Source organism: Phoxinus phoxinus (assembly GCF_949152265.1).
Source record: "Phoxinus phoxinus genome assembly, chromosome: 2".
Lineage (NCBI taxonomy): Eukaryota > Metazoa > Chordata > Actinopteri > Cypriniformes > Leuciscidae > Phoxinus > Phoxinus phoxinus.
This window is the reverse complement of record NC_136877.1, coordinates 32,789,052-32,811,183: the sequence shown is the minus strand read 5'-3', so window position 1 is coordinate 32,811,183 and position 22,132 is coordinate 32,789,052. Positions and strand designations below refer to the sequence as shown.

Below are 22,132 nucleotides of genomic sequence, written 5' to 3'. Positions count from 1 at the left end.
AGAAATTGAAGATAGGCTAATATTAGAGCAATTTTCACTCACTGTGTATTGCCATTAATTTTCTCAATTTTCAATCATTGGGAATCAGTGAAAGTAAAAGTCATTCTTTCATGGGTAATTGGGTAGTTTTTCTGTAGCTTCAACAGTATAGTGCACGCCAGGTGTTAGAAATGCCGTGGTTAAGGGTTTAACAACCAGGGGATGCACACATTGATACAATTATTACTTTTAATGCAGTTTAAGTCTGTCAAATGCATAAATATAAATGTAATTCGATAATGAAAGATATACAGCCGATTTAAAGCAACCAGAAGGAGGGGGCATTATCTTTTGTAGGGGTGGAAAAAACGCCCTCTTGCAAGGTGCACAATATCCCACAGTGGAGCGATAAGACGTCCAGCATATGAATGAGGACTGAATATATAAAGCCCTCAGAGGAGCAAACAATATTCAAGTGCAGCAATGGCCTTCTTGTGGATCCTCTCCTGTCTCGCCTTCTTTGGTGCAGCCTATGGTACAATCCTATTTTTCTTATAATAAGATACCATTATACCAGCCTTTAAGCCTGGCTAACCTTTATTAAATAGTGCTCAGGATCCATGAATCTGTTAAATTTCTTTGGTGCAATTTTTTTTGTCTTTCAGGCTGTGGCGTTCCTGCCATTCCTCCTGTTATCACTGGCTACGCCAGGATTGTGAATGGTGAGGAGGCACGGCCTCACTCCTGGCCCTGGCAGGTGTCTCTGCAGGTAAAACTGGTGTAAATAACAATGCTTTTTTAATGCTAACTCAAAAGATTTAATCATTTATTGCATCATTTTAAATTTATTACAGGACTCCACTGGCTTCCACTTCTGCGGTGGCTCCCTGATCAATGAGTGGTGGGTTGCGACTGCTGCTCACTGCAATGTCAGGTAAGACAGTATTAAAATGTAAACCTTCATGCCTATAAGGATCAATTGGGGAACAAGTTTGAATTTCAGTTAAATCATTATATTTCATATGGTATTTATAGCCTATATTGTCCTGCTACCAAAGATTTTGGGTTATACCGTTTTTATTATCTATATATATTTTTTACAGGACCTCTCACCGCGTCGTCCTGGGTGAGCATGACCGTTCATCCAATTCTGAGGCCATTCAGACCATTGCCGTTGGAAAGGTATGTAGACCCTCAATATCTATTTTATTGAGTATCGCAGTATTTCCTGCAGAATTCTGTTTTGCCAGTGGGAAGCCCCCGTTCAAATTCACTACTAAATATAAAAGAAAATCGCTTAATTTACAATGAAACCAGTGATGATGCTCATGCAAAACATTCGTCATGCATTTGACATCATTGAAAATATTCAAAACTACTATTCATGACTACCTCTCTCAGTGTAATAAATGTCATGGTTTAACTATATGTAAGGTTCAAAGGGAAGCCTGTTCGAGCAAAAATAAATGAATAAAAAATAACAATTACACTATGGCTACAGCATTCAGTGCTTAATGGCCACTAATAACGACAACTTGCAGTTCAGTAAATGAGTCAGTTGTGGATTCACTAATGGATCTCGGGTGCATTTCCCAAAGCCAACTACCCAGCAAGCAATAGCCGTCATTTCACCTTCTTGGTTAACTATAGACCCGATATAGTCAAGCTATGAGTAACCCACTTCTAGCCAAAATAACCCTGAATTTGGTTACATGTAGTTATTTCCAAAATAACTGCCGAGATGTATGATATTCCGCATGTAAACCAACAGTGATTACAAGGTGTTTGATTTCATGTCTTTGACATGTTGTATGCGTAGCCTGTGCGTCTATTCCTGGGCTATGGTTAGACGTCTATTAAATTTTAACTGACAGCGCAATTTTTTTTTCTATCGCCATTATATTGCATCACATTCAATACAGATTGCAAACACACACTCACAACCTATAATATGATTGCTTTTCACAAAAGATTCACCAGCAGCGGCACAGATTCCCCATTTTTGAAAAGCACTGCAAGAAACATTAGCATATATTCTACATGAACCAATGTTCTGAGGTAGTCTTTTAATAGAAACCCGAAGAGAGCATTTCCACTTGTTGCTACCTTAACTTTGAAATGCTAACATGTCTGTATCCTCTTCCCAAAGTCCATCAAGCACCCTAACTACAGCAGCTTCACCATCAACAACGACATCCTCCTGATCAAGCTGGCCACTCCTGCTCAGATCAACACTCGGGTGTCTCCTGTGTGTCTCGCTGAAACCAATGACGACTTCCCTGGAGGCATGAAGTGTGTGACCTCTGGATGGGGCCTGACCAGGTACAATGGTGAGTTTCAGAATCTCTTTTCATTTCAGCATTTTTATCATTTTTGCATATATTTACAAAATATTTACATTTACAATCTTTTTATAGTTTAAGAAGGTCAAATTTGAGTTAGAGCTCTGTCCTGATTTATTTTCTATGTTGAAAGCTTTTAAAATGCTGCCAATCTGTCCTTTCAGCCCCTGATACCCCTGCCCTGCTCCAGCAGGCCGCTCTGCCTCTGCTGACCAATGACGAATGCAAGCGTTTCTGGGGAACCAACATCACTGATCTGATGATCTGTGCCGGAGCCTCAGGTGTCTCTTCTTGCATGGTGAGCTCCCAAATATATATGTGATAATTATTTATTTCTATATTATTAATGAAAGTTCATCTTACATGTATAGATACATATTTTGATTACAAACTCTTCTATGTGTTTTACAGGGAGACTCTGGTGGTCCTCTGGTCTGTGAGAAGAATGGAATCTGGACTATGGTTGGTATCGTGTCCTGGGGAAGCAGCACTTGCTCCACTTCCACCCCTGCTGTGTACGCCCGTGTCACCAAACTCCGTGCCTGGGTTGACCAGACCATTGCTAATAACTAAAGCAGCCATGAATACTGTCTTTATTTTCTTTAATAAAGATGTATGACATGACCTTTTGTTCCTCTTTCTTGGATTAATTATTATAAAGGCTATATATAAAAAAATACATATTTTATTTTTCAGATTTAATTTATACACTACCAGTCAAGGGTTTAGACACAATTGCTCATTCCGTATTATTATTTTCTTCCAGAAAATATATTGTGGGCCGTTTTAAATATTGTCTCTGACAATGGTGAAACAACATTGCACAAATGGATAGGAATTACTGTGAATATAGTGACCAAAATGTTTAACAGATCAAAACTAGTTTACATTTGATCTTCTTCTAAATACCAACCCTTTGCTTTAAATACACACTCTGGTCATTTTCTCAACCTATTTTATGAGGTAGATCATGGAAAGCCCATGAATGACTTTGACTTTTGTTGCTTTTTTTCTAACCAATCCTTTCCCCTAGTCACTAGGATGCAGCTTTCCATTTAAGAAGCTCCATGACTCAATATACTGTACCATGTTGTCAGGGCTTTGTTTGGTAGTTGGCGAGGTCACTTTGTAAAGAAAAACTATGCGCCAATAGACTGAACACGTAAAACGCATGTGTGTGACGTCATTGTTTTCATAAATTTGCGTTCTTTTGTAGTTTAGACGTAGGCAATAGCGGTATCGTTTTCAAAATTTTGAACTTTAAAACCTGTATTAAAATGTTAGGGTTAGGGTTAATGGCTCAAAACGCCGTTTTTGTTTAAATGAACAGCCAAAACGCATAAAAAGTTTTCCATTTTTAGTTGAAAACAGTGTCGTTTAAACGGCTCCTTAGCCTTGAGTTTAGCCAGTCTGCCCACCTGTCTGTGGGGCCTTTACATGACACCGCTTCTTTACAAAGTGCCTTCGCCAACTACTGGCCTGGCATGCATAAATAATATTTTTTTTAAAATAATTTTCTCAAATCCTTGTGAAAGGGGATAATTTTGACAACGTTGTCGTCTAATACACAAAAAAACACAAAGTAAAAACGTTTCTGTTTTTAGTAGACATCATTGTCGTGTAAACATTCCGTTTCCATGGTTATTGATTGATTAAAGGGTTAGTTCACCCAAAATTGAAAATAATGTCATTAATGACTCAACCTCATGTCGTTCTAAGCCCGTAAGACCTCCGTTCATCTTCGGAACACAGTTTAAGATATTTTAGATTTAGTCCGAGAGCTTTCTGTCCCTCCATTGAAACTGTATATACAGTCTACTGTCCATGTCCAGAAAGGTAATAAAAACATCATCAAAGTAGTCCATGTGACATCAGTGGGTTAGTTAGAAGTTCCCTTTCAAGGGAACTCGAGCTGCGTTGAGACGCGGTGGGAACGCCTTGCGTGATTGCGTCGTGAAGCACATCTAAAATCAGTCCAATGGAAACGGGAGACGTCATGGGCGGGTGACGTCACCGACCAGGAAGCTATAAAGCACTCCCGCGATCAGAGAACACTAGCTTTGTTGCCTTCAGCAAGCGCTCTCTGTCTGTCCATGTCTATTTATTGTTGTCTGTCTCAGTATCTAGATATATATTATGAAGAAACAAGAATTCAAAACGTTGTGTTGTTCCCTACCCTCGTGTTATCTCGGTTGTTGGGGACGCGCATCAGCTTTGCGTTGCTTGTTTGGGAGTAGAGCATACCCAGTCAGTTCTCGAGGGGGCTGACTGAGTTGCGAGAGGTTGTCTGTTAATCACCTCGCTCCCGCCGGGCGTTCTTCGAGGAGGACGATTCGGTGCGCGCTTCCCGAGGCGCGAGTCCCGCTGCTGCCGAGGCACAACGGCGACGCGCATCTTGGGGAGCGCAAATGGATCTAACAGCGAGGTTTGAGACGGGCGCGCCCTATCTCTGCCTTCACGTGTTAAATCCAGTGGCTTATCTCGGGGAGAAGCACGCGCTGCGTTTTCTTTTCCCCGCGATGAGACCCTCGTGCTGCGATCTCCAGTTCCGAGGAATTGGTGATCGTTAGTTTTTAAAAACAATATATGTGTATAGCCTATCTCTATATATATGAATAAGCAGATGTGTGTGAGTTTTCAATGAATAAATAAATAAGTCAGCTCATAACTCTGTTGTATAAAGAGGAGCTTATAAAAGGAGGTTTTATTTTGTGCTGATTGCCAAGTTAAATGTTTTCTGGCCAACTGAACATTATGAGAGTGAGAATATAATTAAATCTCTATATCTCAGCCTCCTCGTCGGGGATTGCCGTTTTTTCCTATCTCTACACTGAGGAGTTGAGATCGTGGAATAAACCGGTTTCTATTTTATGTGTTTATCCCCAAAACTTCTACTAAAGTAATGTTTTGAGTATTAAATGTCATAGTATGACAGTGCCTCGGGTTAAAGAGACGCTTACTAGCTATCTCTCTCCCGAGTCGGCGTCATCATTTCCCCGACGTTATCCACCAGCCATCATAAATAATAAATACGTTTTTCTGATGTAAAGAAAAATAAAGGAAAAAAAATAAACTAATAATAATATATATATGTCTGTTCTCTGAACGCTTCGCTTTCAACAAAATGAAGATATATTCTATCCAGCGGTGTTCCAGAGGTGTCTTCCTCACCGATCTAATGTTCCTGAGACTGCTGGGCGGGAGCAGTCTCAGCATACTAAAGCTCCTCGCAGCTTAAAGTGCTGCAAATTAGAGCGTCGCCATTCGGGCTCATCCACAATCGAGAGGGACCTGGGTGGCGGTCGCTGTATAGCCAGTTAGAGATATGCAAGATCTGAGAACTGTTTTATCTCTAATTTAGCTTGGAAGAAGAAGCCCTGACGCCGAGGCTGCAGGCTTCTGAGGGTGGTCCCCTCCGGGGTAGGGACGGTTTTGAGAAATCGTTTCTCCTCGGCGCCCTCTGGGGTGCGACTCTCTGAGGAGGGTCGCAACGCTGCCAGTTCGGTTCTCCTGCCGGTTCACCGTTTCAGGACACCGAGGTGTCAGCGTCCCCAAACGATCCTCCGAGGAGGGTCGTAGAGCAGTCAGTTCGGTTTCCCGGCCGGTTCGCCGTTTCAGGGCACCGAGGTGCCTGCTCTTTCCAACGATCCTCCGAGGAGGGTCGTTGGAGCTAAGATAGTTAGAGGTAGGCAAGATCTGAGGACTGTCGTTATCTCTAATAAAACTTAGACAAGAAGTCCTGACGCTGAGGCTATCAGGCTTCTGAAGGTTCCTCCGGGGCAGGGACGGTTTTGAGAAATCGTTTCTCCTCGGCGCCCTCTGGGGTGCGACTCTCTGAGGAGAGTCGCAGCGCTGCCAGTTCGGTTGTTCCCTGCCGGTCCTCCGTTCAGGGCACCGAGGTGTCAGCGTCCCCAAACGATCCTCCGAGGAGGGTCGTAGAGCAGTCAGTTCGGTTTCCCTGCCGGTTCGCCGTTTCAGGGCACCGAGGTGCCTGCTCTTTCCAACGATCCTCCGAGGAGGGTCGTTGGAGCTAAGATAGTTAGAGGTAGGCAAGATCTGAGGACTGTCGTTATCTCTAATAAAACTTAGACAAGAAGTCCTGACGCTGAGGCTATCAGGCTTCTGAAGGTTCCTCCGGGGCAGGGACGGTTTTGAGAAATCGCTTCTCCTCGGCGACCTCTGGGGTGCGACTCTTTGAGGAGGGTCGCAGCGCTGCCAGTTCGGTTGTTCCCTGCCGGTCCTCCGTTCAGGGCACCGAGGTGTCAGCGTCCCCAAACGATCCTCCGAGGAGGGTCGTAGAACGGTCAGTTCGGTTGTTCCCTGCCGGTTCGCCGCTTCAGGGCACTGAAGTGACTGTTCAACCAAATCCAGAGGCCAGTCTCGAGAGACTGGTGCCCTTAGCAGAATTTCTGGCAGCGTGGAAACTACTGCCACATATTTCTCAGTGGGTCCTGCACACTATAGAAAAGGGTTCAGAATTCAGTTCGGTTCTCGTCCGCCCAGATTTCTAGGGGTCCTCCCCACAGTGGTGGACCTCGAGCGGGCTCTGGTTATGGAGCAGGAAGTGCTGACACTTTTGCAAAAAGGAGCTATAGAAGGGGTTCCTCCTCCCAGCAGACAGTCAGGGTTTTATAGCCGCTACTTCATTGTTCCGAATGAGGATGAGGGGTTGCGTCCTATTCTAGACCTGCGTCAATTAAACGGCAGGTTTCAGAATCTCATGTTCATAGTATGCTTACGATAATATGATTGTGTCACAGATTCAGCCCGAGGACTGGTCTGTCACAATAGACGTGAAGGACGCTTATCTATCCATCCTCATCACAGGAGGTTCCTGAGGTTTGCTTTCGGGGGCGAAGCATACCAATATCGGGTTCTTCCGTGCGGCCTAGGTTTATCACCCCACACCTTTACAATATGCGTGGATGCAGCTCTGGCTCCTCTGAGACTCCAGCGCATTTGCGTATTATACTATCGACGATTGGTTGATCCTAGCTCAATTTGAGCAGATAGCAGTTCGGCATCGAGATGTCGTTCTGTCTCATTTAAGATGTTGGGGTTGCGACTCAACGCCAAGAAGAGTGTGCTCCTCCCAGCTCAGAGGACCACTTTTCCAGGTGTTATAAATGATTCGCCGTAAATGGGGTAAAACTAGGCCAGTCACTCACTGTGGAACAGTTTCAGACTGTTGGGTCTTGTGGCAGCTGCGTCCAACGTAATTACTTTTGGCCTTCTGTACATGAGACCCCTGCAGTGGTGGCTCAGGACCAAGGGGTTTTCTCCGAGGGGAAATCCGTTTTCGCATGATCAAGGTCACGCGGCTATGCCTACGTGCCTCGGTCATGTGAAAGAACCTTGGTTTCTCGCCCAGGCCCAGTGTTGGGGGCTTCTTGTTGACGCTTATGCTATCGACGGATGCTTCCCTCACAAGTGGGGGGTGATCATGAGTGGTCATTCGGCGAAGGGTCTTTGGCAGGACCATCTCCTTTTGGCACATAATTGGCTAGAAGTGATGGCGGTATTCCGAGAATCTCAATACTTCCTGTCAGAACCGAGAGGTCACCATGTGCCTGTCCTCCCGGACAACACACTGATGGTCTCGTATATCAGAGCAGATATCCTGTTGAGGCAGGGGCTGAGGCCCGGGGAATGGAGACTTCACCCCGAGGTGGTGGAGCTTCTTTGGGAGAACTTCGGTTAAAACTTTGCCTTTGTGGTTATCCCTGACGCATCCAGCTCCGCTTGGACTGGATGCGATGTATTAGGTGTGGTCGAGGCTACACCTGTACGCATTTCCCAATATCTCTGCTCCCGGGAGTTACCCTCATCTGGAGTCATGGATACTGTGGGCTCGGCCTCTGAGGGGGCCCAGCTCATAGATTCAGGTCTCTCGACTGAGGTCGTGGAGACCTTACTCCAGTCTAGAGCTCCCTCCACGAGAAGACTGAAAATTGAAATGTAAACTGTTCTCTGCCTGGTGTGCAGAACACCTTCTGAATCTTGCTATCTGCCCTATGGTACAGTACTTGATTTCTGCAATGTATGTTTCTTTGCTGGGTTATCTCTGAGGAGAGATCCTTATTTCATCTTCTCCGTGGTACATGAGGCTGAGGCCTGCACGTACTTGGATTTGCACCTGGTATGGTGGTAGTCTTTCTTCACCCCAGGCCGGGTTGTATTCCTAGGTCCCTACTCAATTTGCGGGTCATTTGTGCTGCAGGCCTTCTGTCCTCCACCTTAATCAGGAAAAGCTAAAGACAGATATTGAGCAAGCGAGTAGTTGAGGCTATCTCACTTGCTTATGTAGCGGCTGGACAGCCTTCACCTTTGGCTGTCCGGGCCCACTCTACTAGGAGTATGGCTTTAAATTCAGGAGTTTCTCTCCACGACATCTGTAATGCGGCAGGATGTCCTTACCGCATACAGTTGTCTATTTTTTATGACTTGGACCTAGACTCCACTCCAGGGTCTAGGGGGCTTGTTTCTAGTGTGCGCATGGTCTTCATACAGTACAGGCATTTGTCATATGGCGTCGTGGGTATAGGGTTCCCACCGCGTCTCAACGCAGCTCGAGTTCCCTTGAAAGGGAACGTCTCAGGTTACGTATGTAACCCTGGTTCCCTGAGAGGGAACGAGACGCTGCGTTGCTTTGCCATACTCCCTGCATACCTGTGATCATCTTGCTTCAGGCTTTTTCAAAGCTAGTGTTCTCTGATCGCGGGAGTGCTTTATAGCTTCCTGGTCGGTGACGTCACCCGCCCATGACGTCTCCCGTTTCCATTGGACTGATTTTAGATGTGCTTCACGACGCAATCACGCAAGGCGTTCCCACCGCGTCTCAACGCAGCGTCTCGTTCCCTCTCAGGGAACCAGGGTTACATACGTAACCTGAGACGTTTTTGAAGCATCGAAAATACTTTTTGGTCCAAAAATAACACAAAATAAGACTTTATTCAGCATTGTATTCTCTCTCGGGTCTGTTGTCAATCCTTCACAGTTACGCTGATGGCGTAAGACGCTGATGACTTGTTATCTGGTGCGCCCGAGCTTCATTTATAGACTGAGGGAGACGCACGCTGTAAAAGTGTCTCATCCGCGACATGCACATTTACGCACCATTAAAAAAATGATATCCACGCAAACAATGTAGAATAGCTTGAATATAGCGTGCGTCACCGGATAACACGTCATCAGCGTCTTACGTCAGCAGCGGATTCCTGTGGGCTATGATAAGTGATTTATGGAATTTAAGATATTACCTGTTTTCCTCACTATTTTGGACACACGATATCACGAGTTCCTTTTTTTTTGTTCTAGTTACCGATTTATTCACCTTGTTTTGCAAAATACTCCTGCAACTGGGCTCTTCATCTTCTGTGTTGGTATGTTGTTACACGTGTTTTTGCTAACCTTTTTTTAAAGCTTAAACTTATTATTTCTCCTCAGTTTTTCTTTTGCCTCAGTGTATGTGTGCTGTGCAGTTGTGGTTTGATTCTTTTAGTTAATACTCTTCACATCTGCAATAAGAGTTTATTGAATGCATATATACAAAATATTTCAGGCAATAAGTAGATGACCTTTGAAATTACACCTTAAACTGCAGCAATACAAATGTTAAGAGCAAATGTGCACTCTATGCTTTGTACAACTTTATTAACCATTATATTTGGTCTATATTATACTTCTCTGTGGATAGTGTAAGGCTCTATGTTTGCACTATCCACATATACATTCTATAGCTGTGTAAACGTTAAGCCGCCATTTCAGGGTAGAATTTGGTTCTATGCATATTAGTTTTTGCAGGTGTGGTCCATGCTACGGCAGTAACAGAATGCTTTAAAGAAACGGCAGTAACACGTATCGCAGGGGTTGCAGCAGGGCAGGTGGTGGCCAAGGCAGGACTGCTGATGAGGGATACAGCGGCTGGGGGAACGGGTGCCTCTTCTCTGAAGCCGTACAGCCTTACCCAGATCCTGTGGTTATGACAACGAAACAAAAATGCTTCAACACAGAGAAAAAATGTATAGTGCTCAAACTTTTCAGACCAAGTACAATTTTTTATTATATCAGAACATCCAAGTCATCACCTTAACCATTTGAGCAATGCACTGCTTACATAGGAATGTGAGCTATGCTTTAGAGTAAAAACTAACCAATACTAAAATTGTAAACGGATCAGATATTAAAAGTAAAACATGGAAAAAAAAAAACAGGACAATTTAAATAGAAGGAACTTCTTGGCATACCAAGTGGAGGCACATACCTCTGGTGGTACATGTAAATTATGTAAGTCACCTGATATTAAATGTGAAAGCCAAATGTAAATGAACCACCTCATCATAGGATCCAAGGTCTTCTAGCAGTTTTTCTTCTTCAGAGTTTCTTTCAAGATGCTCCAGTATAGGTAGTACGTCTGCGACATACAAAACACAAATGTGCCAAATATATATATATATTTTTAAAGCAGTTCACTGTATCCAATTTGAAATTCATTTAACACTTAATGGTAAATGGGATTTACACAATGAAGTACTGAGAATTTTCGCACAAATCTTTTGTCATCCACATACTGATCAAAATGTAAAGATAATGTCCAGACAAAATAGTGTCCACTTTAAGAACTGAAATAATTTTCTGTATCAAAACACATTAAATCTATACACATACACAGCCTATATCAAACATAATAAGTTTGGACAAAAAGTATTTTTCACATTTTAGAATAAAAAATAAAAAAGTCTGGTAAAATATCCCATAAAAGATGTGTGAACATTTGTAGTGTATGAAATCACATTAAAACGCAAACAATAACAACAGAAATCTTAATCTCTGAAACGATCAATAGAAAAAGATACACACCACGTTTTTTTGGAAAATAACATCAGTCTTGAAACCTTACCTGTGTCAGAAAGAGCAAAAGAGTGTTCACTACGTCTTAGGTTTGGATGTGATGCCATCACCATAACATTTATCAAAAACCAGCAGAAGATGGCTGTGTTCAGCATCATAATCATTTAAACTCAAAAACAAGATAAACTTCAGCCACACTTTTAGTGATCTGGTTGTATTCACTGAAAAAGAGAGAGCAGTCAAGAAAATACAGATTGAAAAGTCTTGTGTATATGTTTGTGAGCAAGTAGAAGATGTGTATGTTTTTTTATTTGCACTGTGTTTTTGCCCAACAGTATGTGTGTGGATCTATGTACGTTTGCACATGTGTAAGTTAACTATGCATGTTTGACCTACCTGCAGCGTTCCACGTCCCAGGCTGAGGGTCTGCACAAGACTCCTTGATTTATAAGGCTCCTTGAGGTGAGGGTGGGACACATGGTGCTGATCACTGGATGGAGGTGTGGTCTCTTGTGCCTGGCACAACCATTTACTGTAACTTCCACACAAACACACACATACTGTAAGCCCACGCACTCAGGAAAAAAATAAACAAACAGAATATCCTGGATGATGGTGTCTTATGGAATATTACTGTAATGTTAGAATAAAACCAAAAATGCTGAAATATAAGAAAAAACGTATTTCAGATTAAAAAAATGTCAGTTTATTTTAAATGTACAGTGTGAAATAATTTGAGGAGTATGAACAATTCCTTGTTAGTGAAGCTCAGTAGGTTTGAAACATGGTTCTCTATTTTGATCCAATACTCAGAACAAAAATCAGTTGAATGATGCTTATTTTTAATCTAATGCTTATTTGGCATATTTATTTAGCATATTTGTTTGTTAATTTTTAAATTTACACTATTTTATTTCTGCATTCAGTACATAATAATTTTTTCTCTTTCTATTGCTCGATTTGGCTTAACTTTGTGATGTTTCTCATCAAAGCATATTTTCTTTGACACTGTTTGAAATAATCACACTTTTAATGACCTTTAGCTTAATTTTGTGATTTTGCTCATTCCTGATAAATAAGGAAAATACCATGTGGTAATATTTGAGCTAGGCACTGAATTTGTACTTCAGATGAACTACATTTATTTGTCATGCACATCCTATAGCTGCTATAGGATGAGCATGACAAATAGCTAACGCTCAGTACGGACCAGTAAACACTTCATTATGAAGCTAATACATCTATAATCAGCTGATGACTCCATCCTGCTGATGACGCAATACAGCATCCATTTGTGTGGAAATAAATTGTTTATGAGAAAGGACTTCAGTACTTATCTTTGTAAGGTCAGATTGGTCTGAATTGTTTATAAGTGGAAAATAGAACGTGCAATTAACAAAAACCTATGTGTTATTCAAATAATTTTGTACAAAACAAACAGGCCAAGTCAGAATTGTTATTTTATGTATTGAAAGACTGATCTATAAGGATTAGGACATATACACAAATGCATGGTAAATCTCTCTTTTTTTAAAATAAATCAATAAACAAGCAAATAAATAAATACATCATGTGTGTATGTGATGCTTAACTGTCAGACAACTTCTCATCAACAAATGTTTGCTGCTATTTTATACCATGACATGCTTTTAGCCATCTAATATTGAATTAAGATGATTTCAGTTCATATCCTGCTTTCTGGAAAATATAAACCGCTATAAAAGAAATAATAGACTGAGTGTTTCCGTTGAAAAACAATTTATCAACATTTAAGTTTGCAGCAAAAATAATTGATCAGAGGGCACTGACGAGTTCACAGAAATCTATTCATTTTCCAAAATGTATTAATTAATCTTCCGGTGAACACCATCATCTGTACAAATCTCTCCATTTATTTTATAGGATGTCTACGTGCAATGTTCAGTGTACCTTTCTTTCAGAAGCCGTCTGAGTGCACATATAGTGCAGCCTTACTCCAGTGCCCTTTAAATAATTAAAAAAAACAAATAAACATATTAGTTGATTTGTAATGATGGTGGATGGGTGAATACTGGGAATATAATAAATTGGTAACACTTTACAATAAGGTTTGTTAGTTAACATTAGTTAACATGAAGTAGCCTAATAATTAATTGCATGTACTATACAGCATTTATTAATCTTTGTTAATGTTAATTTCAACATTTACTAATACTTTATTAAAATCTTGTGCACATTAGTTCATGCACTGTGAACTAACATGAACTAACAATGAACAGCTTTATTTCTATTAACTAACGTTAACAAAGATGAACAAATACAGTAACAAATGTATTGCTCATGTCATGGTCAGTTCATGTTAGTTAATACATTAACTAATGAACCTTATTGTAAAGTGTTACCAATATATTTTATTAAAAAAAAAAGGACAACCAAAACATTTACATCCAAACATTAATTTAAACAAACAAACAAACAAACAAACAAACAAACAAACATATAATCTTTTTTGAGTTTGAGGTCCAGCTCAGCCCAAACTGACTTCTGTTTAGATGTTTAGACACACACACACACACACACACACACACACACACACACACACACACACACACACACACACACACACACACACACCTAACCAACACAAAACTCTGGTAACCAAACAAGGCACAATATAGGCTTATTTAATTGAATTACGCCTACGTATAGCTCAAATAAATATTAAACAAATTAAATAGAAAACAAATTAAATAGGAAATAAATATGTTTATGTAGCCTAGCTAATTAACATAGGCTAGGCATATCAAAATGAAAATAAATTATTAATTAAATAACGAATCACTTGGCCTAGCCCTATAGCCTAGAGTAGACTGAGGAAGAGATTGTAACAGATCGGTGAACTTCATTGACTCACGTCCCTCACGTATGGGGTTCCATTCAGCAAAGGTGTAAAATACTGTCTATGGTAAAACCCCGCCCGCGGGACTCCAATCCCGATGTGTAGGGAATAGGGATGGTCTGAGATCAGTGTTTAAGGTTTGATGGTCAGCTGCTCAGTCACATGAGTTTGTGTGTGTGTTTGTTCATCCGGGTAGTTGCAACTTCAGTTAGCTATGGGAAGTCGGATTCATTTCCACGAATCGGTTCTCTTCTTTGCTTCAAAACGATTCTCAAGTATTGTTTTACGTCACATCTATGGCTATTTATTACTAGCTGTTTTACGATTAAATTGTACTATAACCGTTTATTATTATGTATTATTATGTTATAGTGTCCCACTTTATTTAATTGCAGCTAGGATTTAGCTCAATACAAAAATAATACAAAAAGTTCCATGTAATAAAAAAGTAAGTAACCTAATTCAGTAAGTAAGTAAGAAAAAAAGTAATTTTCATTTAGGCTATAATAAACTAAATATATAGGCTAGCAAATAGGCCTTATATATATATATATATATATATATATATATGAAAAAAACGATTTTACTACAGCAAACGGTTTCGTATGTTTGTTGATTAAACTGACATACAATCAAGGTGTAAACAATCCAATATTTTGTAGAAATTCTGGTATTCGGCTCATTGAATCATCAGAACTGTTTTGTGAATCTCTTCAAATGGTTCATTAAAAAGATTCGACTCAGAAGAACAAATCGTTCACGAATCGGACAGCACTGTCTGTCACTCAGGACTGCGGAGCTACATCTTGCTTTTTCTGTAGCTAGTACACAGTTAGTCTTATTTGTTCACCATGCCTTTCTCTGAATTATATTTTAATGTGGATAATGGTTATCTGGAGGGGCTGGTGAGAGGTTTTAAGGCTGGTATTTTATCTCAGGCGGATTATTTGAACCTTGTTCAATGTGAAACTCTGGAAGGTGAGTCAAATGTGTTTGTAACGTTAGGCTGCTAACGTTAGCTTATCTGATCTTGTCCGTTTTCATTTGCGACATTTCCACATGCAGTTGCGTGTCGTTTTTGACATGTATTACCGTTAAAAGATGCAAACCGTATTTTATCATTCTCGCACATAAATCGCCATAAAACAACAGCACAGCTAATGTCAGTTAGCTTGTTTCTTTAGCCAGCACAGATCCTCCGATCGTTTAAATCCCCATTCATCTGGCAAGTTCAGTTTTTACATCCTAATATTTCCCATGTTTCTCTGCCCTGATATTAAGTGAACAAATTAAGTCCTCTGATCATTATATTATGTTACTTTTTGATTTAAGTGCAACAAATATACATGCTAACGTTAACTGTGGTGCTTTCAGCAACACATTCAATGTGTCAGCTATTTTCTGATCTGTATATTTACGTATTTATTTTACATGATCGTACGCAAATGTTTAAACCGTAAATGTTTAAAAAATATTTTAAACATGCAATGTAATGTACAGTATTAATTTTGAAGGCCTGCTTTTAACCTGACGGACTGATGGTTACCGGATCATCCTCGGTTGTGATTTCAACGTCGTATTTACATTGTTAAGACCGGCCAGTAATTGATTTTGACCCGTTTAAAGTAATGATCGGGATAAATAGTAAATATTTGTTTTATTTCATTACATTTTTTAATAAACGAAAGATACAGGTCTCATTTGAGAAATGATAGTTGATGGTCATGTGATACAGTGTGTCATGACGTCAGTTCTGCAGGAAGGGCATATTCTCACTCAACCTGTGCTGATGGCAGTAGGCTAAACCTTACTCGTCCTGCAATTTACTTCCACTGCGAAATATCTATCCAACTAGCTCCCAAATTGCTAATTGTTTTCAACTTATGTGTATTTTGTAAAATTGGGGAAGAAACTATCAATTCAATCCGATACATTCCATTTGGGACCGTTTCAATCTAAAAAAATCCTTCAACTTGTGCTGCATTAATATTTCACAATTTAACCTAATATTTCACACTTTACAATTAAATAACTTTTAAAATAACTCCAAACAATGAATGAAATGTTTTTAGAAATTTAATAAATTGTAGATAATTGTGTCTCCCCCTTTAAGAATAAATGGGAAGTGACTCACTTGGAATTTTTGCTAGTAGTTTAGGGAACTGGAAACTATGTAAAACATTTCCGAGATGAATACAGAAATCACTTCGAGCTCAACCCTTTAGCATTGAAGAATGAGAATTTGGGTTCACAGATAAATTCATCATCATCTTCCTCTTCTTTTTTTTTAACAATTAAAGTTTTTGCTTGTATTTCTCCTCAGACCTGAAGCTACATTTGCAGAGCACTGACTATGGAAGTTTCCTGGCAAATGAAGCCTCCCCCCTCACTGTCTCCGTCATTGATGACAAACTAAAAGAGAAGATGGTGGTTGAGTTCCGCCATATGAGGAACCAGTCTTATGAGCCTCTGGCCAGCTTCATGGATTTCATCACGTGAGTGCAGTCAGATATCAAAAAGCATAAGCAAACCATGCTGCCAATTCACAACACGAGGTGTCAAATATAAAGCTGTATTTTACAAATTTATTGGATTTAGTGAATATTCATAACCAAGACATTTTTATGTTTAAAAATATTTCACCCTTCAGGACCGGTTATTAAGCTCTTTTCTGCCGCTTTTTGCTGCTTTTTGCTGCTTTTTCAGATACAGCTATATGATTGACAACGTCATCCTGCTGATCACTGGAACTCTGCATCAGCGGGCCATCTCTGAGCTGGTGCCCAAGTGCCATCCGCTTGGCAGCTTCGAACAGATGGAGGCCGTTAACATTGCCCAGACTCCAGCAGAGCTCTATAATGCCATCCTGGTGGATACACCACTTGGTAGGACAATCTTGATATGCACACATGAATCACGTTCACTTTAAGTTTTGTGGCTAGAGGAAGTCACTGAGTTGCAAATATTGTAATTTATTGTCTGATTTTTTTTTAAGTATTCACAAATCTCCAAAACATATTCTAAAATAATACCGAAGTGCTCATCCCCATCACATTTAAAGGCTGTTTCTGTTTGTTTCAGCTGCTTTCTTTCAGGACTGCATCTCTGAGCAGGATTTGGATGAGATGAACATTGAAATAATTCGCAACACCCTTTACAAGGTCAGCCTTATGATATAAAATACAGGGACGTACATTTTAAACATTCAATATGAATTTTCTCATGACATAACAAATATGCTTAATTAAACACAGACACTCGCTGGCTTTGTCTGGATATTATGTGCGGGTAGTGATCTAACTTTGACACTGTATGTAGGGGCGACTGGGGCTAGTTGTCACCATATTTTTTCAGGGTAGGTTGATTTCTGTATAGGCACAAACCAAGACTTGGCTGCAAAAACTTTATTGAACAGCAGTGTTGTTGAGCAGAAAAAAATCATATACAGTAAGTTAAACACTTGTTTTGATTTAAGTTTTTAAAATTAATTATAATAAAAAAAACACGCATTAATCAAAAGTTTTCTGTAAATGTCCCAGTGTTAGCCAGCTGGCTAATTTTCAACTCACAGACAATGTCATTTGTCGCATACACGGTTATCTACAGAATACAATTTGCAGTGAAATGTAAACCTGGTCAGCTACTTAGACTGTCTATTCAATATATAAATAGTAGATAAAAAAAAAAGGTAAGATTAGATGAACACAAGAAATAATGATGGAAAAATGTGTGATAATAACAAAATAGCAATACGGTCAGTAGGATTAAGAAATGCTGGGCATGTTACCAGCAAAATATGTCACTATTCTTTCTATCTCTGAGCTCTGTCTGGCCTTTTAACCTTGAAACCATGAGCTGTGGTTGATCTCTCCTGTCTGTGTCTCCAGGCGTATCTCGAAGCTTTCTACAAGTTCTGTTCCTCACTGGGGGGAACAACTGCAGACACCATGTGTCCAATTCTGGAGGTGAGTAATACGAGTACAATGAAAAAGATTCTGATGGGACTTTTAGGGGTTCAAGCACGAAGTGCTGAAAAACTATTGTTAAGATTTTTATTATTCCGCTGTAAAACTGATCGTGCAGACCAAACTGTAAGGCCTAGAGACTTGAAACCTGGCCAGATGGTAGGGAGAACCTCACAAGGTATGACCCCGATTGGCCAATATGGGGCACTACAGTGATCGACATCGCAAAACCTCTCATAACTCCTAGACCATTTGTCATAGACTCAGGTGCCTTATATCATTGGAATCCTTGACTCAAGACAAACAAAATGTATATCCGATTTAATTTCCGGTATCCTCATAGGCCGTTAGTCAGATTCACTCAAAACTTGACATGCATCTTCTAGGCAAAATGTTGTCAAAAGAATTTCGATCGGTGACTTGCGCTCGAAAACGTTTGAAGTAGGCAGGGCCATTTTCACTAAAATGGCTATAACTCTTGAAAGCATTGAGATATTTTCACCAAACTTGTTATACTCGTGTACGAGCTCAATTTGTGGTGACACAAAAATTCACCACTTTGTGGCACTATAATACGAAAATGGCATAAAACAGCTATAACTACGCAACCATTAGTCCGATTGCCTTGAAAATTGGCATGCAGTGTCTTTGTCCTAGTTGCCATGTCTTTCTATAAGGACATTGGCGTATCTAAAAAAAACATGGCCGCCATTAGCCAGTGAAGTTTAAGCACCTATTAGACAAGGTTAACAGAGGCTTATCGGAACAAAACACGGTGGGCATGTTCGACTCATGGCCCTAGAGGTCTAGCCTGGCTAACGCCAGACCCAATTCTCGTTGAGACTTGGGTCTGGGAACCACATGTGCATTTTCTCGTATTTGAGGCGTGGTTTACGAATGCCCGGCGCCGTTTATTGGGTGCTAAGAATGTCTATCAAATGCGCCTGTACGTAGCTCATAGCCAATCGTTTCCATTATACCAGACGACGTATGTAGAGACGCCAAAAGCTGCTCTTTTTTCAAAATAAACTTGCGTTCTAAACTACTTAGAACAATATCTAAGGCTGCATCAAAAGGTAGCTTCGCGTGAATCGCGTCTGCTGCCATGTTGAATCCATAGATATAAACAAACTGCTTAGTTGTGTCGCATGTCGTCATCGTCTTGCTGCTCCCTCCCCGTTCTGTGATTGGTTCCCTAAACGAGGCGAAAATCTGGTCCATGGTCTCCAGACTGCCTTTCAGCATGAACAAAATCGGGCTGCGCAAAGGCAGTATGGGGAAACCCAGGCTACTAGAGGTCTGTCCGAATTTTGAAAGAAATCGGCCACTAGATGATGCTAACGAGTTGTATGGCTCTGTAATCACGTGGTGTTTCTCACATCCATAAAATATGCATATAATTTGATAGATCTCCTCATACTGAACAACTTTACTTCAGGAATCACTGTTGTCAATCAAATAATTTGTTAACTATTTGAGATTATTTGAAAACTCAACTTTTTCGAACTGCTCATAGGCCGTTTTGTCCGAATTGCTTGAAACTTCACTGGCACCATCTAGGGACCCTTATGGCAAAAAGTTGTCAAGAATTTTGATCGATGAAATCATTTAACAGATACAATTCTTTTTTTATATATATATATTGTGTGCACAAAGTAGAAACTTCACAAAACTGTGTACATATGGAGTACAACTGATTTTGAAGAAACATGCCAGGTTTCATGGACTTCTGAAGCTCACAGTACATTCTAAACTATCAATAATTTCAACTGAAGATGAAGCCTTTAATACTACTGTTGTCCACAAGAGGGACAATAAATATTTTTAATTTAATCTTTATCATTATACAGCATTGGCTGAAAAACAAATGTTTAAAACCAGATTTTTTTTTAAATGAATTAGGTTGCACTGGTATTATAAATTTATATCATTTGTGTATTCTCCATCATGGATATTTTATGGTTTCAGGCCTACATTTCGGTTTGGCCTAGAGCCCCGTTAATTGCTGCTTGTAGCTATATTTTTAATTGTTATTGATACATTTCAGTCTTTTAGTAACTAAAGCAAAGGTTTGTTTGTGTATCAGTTTGAGGCAGACAGAAGGGCTTTCATCATTACCATTAACTCCTTTGGTACGGAGCTCTCCAAAGAAGACCGAGCGAAACTTTTCCCTCACTGTGGCAAGCTCTACCCAGAGGGTCTAGCACAGCTAGCCCGCGCAGATGATTACGAGCAGGTCAAAGCTGTGGCTGAATACTACCCTGTAGGTATCTGTGTACAGCGAAATGGCTTCAAAGTAACACTTAATAAACAGCATGATTAAATTATGACAGATTGTTCAGAATTTTTGGCTAAAAAATTGTTCTTTTAATTCTATAAGAGTTGTTTTTGATGTGAAGTTCACGTAGCATGTCTTTAAAATTTTTTGCCACCAAAATGATTTGATAAACACTGAATTCATGTTGCTTCAGGAATACAAGCTTCTCTTTGAGGGTGCTGGCAGCAACCCAGGAGACAAAACCCTTGAGGATCGCTTTTTTGAACATGAGGTCAGCATTACAGAGAGAATGTCATCCAGGGATTTTTTTGATGTTGTCAAATGTGTTCTTTTGAAAGTCCTCTGCTAATGGGAAAATGTTTTTGCAGGTGAAACTTAATAAGCTGGCCTTCCTGAATCAGTTTCATTTCAGCGTGTTCTATGCCTATGTCAAATTGAAGGAACAAGAGTGCCGGAACATTGTGTGGATTGCAGAGTGTATCGCCCAAAGGCACCGGGCTAAGATTGACAACTACATCCCCATATTCTAATGGTACATAATATCAGTCTTGAATAATGATCCACATGGCATGTGTTAACTGTGCTCTGTTATGTTAAGGTTTGAAAATGATGATTCTGTCTCCTCCCTGTTTCTTGCACTATGCCACTCTTACCTTTCATTGTGATTGTCTTTATTAGAGTAAATGATCGTTTGTTTTTGTCTGACAGACAAAGCAATGCAGTTTGCATTCCCTCTCAAAACTTAGGATTTTTTTAATTAAAAGTTTTATAAAAATAGTCAATGTTATTTTGCTTCATAATGTCATGACTGTGTAACAATGTCACCTAGAAAGCAATCACGGCGCATTGCAAGTAAATAAATGCAGGGAGTTACAGGAAAACAGGAGAGTTTGTTTTAGTGAAACACAAAACTAAAGAGAGATCTATTGTCATACTCCTCCTGTGTAAGGCTAAGAAAACACGCATTCCATCATTATTGTTTATGCATTGAATACTTTTTCAATTAATGTACATTTTCAGATTATAAACTCCCTGAACTCGTGATCTTAGAGAATCCAGTATCCACATCTGATGAGGGTTAGAGAACCACTGCTAATCTAGACAGCTGTCCTTATTCATAAAACAAGCAGAATGAATTTCAGTACAAATTTGACATAAAACCCTTTTTGTGTAAATTGTTGAATTCAATGCAACAACACTGTTTACGTAAGAATGGATTTATAAGTGATTTACAGAGATCTTTTTGTTTCACGAATAAGGAACAGTAGGATTATCCTTAAAAAAATTAATTTGGGGGATTTACATTTTGTGTGTATATATTCTTCATAATGTATGTTTGTTAAAATGAGAATTTTGTGCTGTAAATTAGTGCTAAAATTTGTGATGACATAATTTATGGAGTAGATCATATTTCATGATTGACAGCTGAATTGGTGAGGTCTAATGGATCTAGTATTAAGAAAGGCCTTGCCCTCTGCTTGCAATGTAAAATCTATTGTACTGTTGTAACCATAATGTTTGTGTTTTAAGTGATCTAAATGAAGTCTATATATATATATATATATACACACACAATATATATACAGAAATTCTGTGTTTGTATTTTTTTATTCTATCTTTAAGAGAAAAAGAGGATTGAAAAACAGCCACTATTGTATTGTGTGGAGAAATCTAGCTTGATTTAGCAGTAGTTACATTAGCCACCACCAGATGGCGCAAAGAGCCCAAAAATCCTTCTTCAACACGTGCAGATTGACTTGGACTTGGCTTTGAAGTTAGCTACCGCATGAACTTTAGAATTTAAATTATACTACAGACTTTCAGCTGAACACAAACGGAT

The 22,132-nt window shown here is 39.8% G+C and overlaps 3 protein-coding genes across 8 annotated transcripts; 2 read left to right on the top strand and 1 right to left on the bottom strand.

Annotated features, from left to right (window-relative positions):
- Nucleotides 1-362: 362 nt before the first annotated feature.
- LOC306994343 (chymotrypsin A-like) lies at nucleotides 363-2,945 on the top strand. Its single transcript, XM_079604754.1, has 7 exons — nucleotides 363-514; nucleotides 645-748; nucleotides 834-913; nucleotides 1,083-1,161; nucleotides 2,129-2,309; nucleotides 2,486-2,619; nucleotides 2,733-2,945. The coding sequence occupies exons 1-7, from the start codon at nucleotides 463-465 to the stop codon at nucleotides 2,892-2,894; spliced, it is 792 nt and encodes a 263-aa protein (XP_079460880.1). The 5' UTR covers nucleotides 363-462; the 3' UTR covers nucleotides 2,895-2,945.
- Nucleotides 2,946-9,905: 6,960 nt separating this feature from the next.
- agrp (agouti related neuropeptide) lies at nucleotides 9,906-16,352 on the bottom strand. 6 transcript variants are annotated; one of them, XM_079600609.1, is made up of 6 exons: nucleotides 16,184-16,352; nucleotides 13,101-13,154; nucleotides 11,568-11,703; nucleotides 11,221-11,392; nucleotides 10,655-10,734; nucleotides 9,906-10,294 (listed from the first exon to the last, which is right to left on the bottom strand). In XM_079600609.1, exons 4-6 carry the CDS (start codon nucleotides 11,333-11,335, stop codon nucleotides 10,112-10,114), a joined length of 378 nt encoding a protein of 125 aa, XP_079456735.1. In that variant the 5' UTR covers nucleotides 11,336-11,392; nucleotides 11,568-11,703; nucleotides 13,101-13,154; nucleotides 16,184-16,352; the 3' UTR covers nucleotides 9,906-10,111. The 6 variants fall into 6 exon arrangements, with proteins under 6 accessions (XP_079456735.1, XP_079456733.1, XP_079456732.1 ...); XM_079600607.1 differs by having other exon boundaries at nucleotides 11,568-11,709; nucleotides 16,184-16,210; XM_079600606.1 differs by lacking the exon at nucleotides 16,184-16,352 and adding an exon at nucleotides 13,998-14,210 and having other exon boundaries at nucleotides 11,568-11,709.
- atp6v0d1 (ATPase H+ transporting V0 subunit d1) lies at nucleotides 14,734-21,886 on the top strand. The gene is made up of 8 exons (XM_079600593.1): nucleotides 14,734-15,027; nucleotides 16,373-16,544; nucleotides 16,756-16,934; nucleotides 17,131-17,210; nucleotides 17,937-18,014; nucleotides 20,101-20,277; nucleotides 20,486-20,563; nucleotides 20,661-21,886. The coding sequence occupies exons 1-8, from the start codon at nucleotides 14,901-14,903 to the stop codon at nucleotides 20,820-20,822; spliced, it is 1,053 nt and encodes a 350-aa protein (XP_079456719.1). The 5' UTR covers nucleotides 14,734-14,900; the 3' UTR covers nucleotides 20,823-21,886.
- Nucleotides 21,887-22,132: the final 246 nt, after the last annotated feature.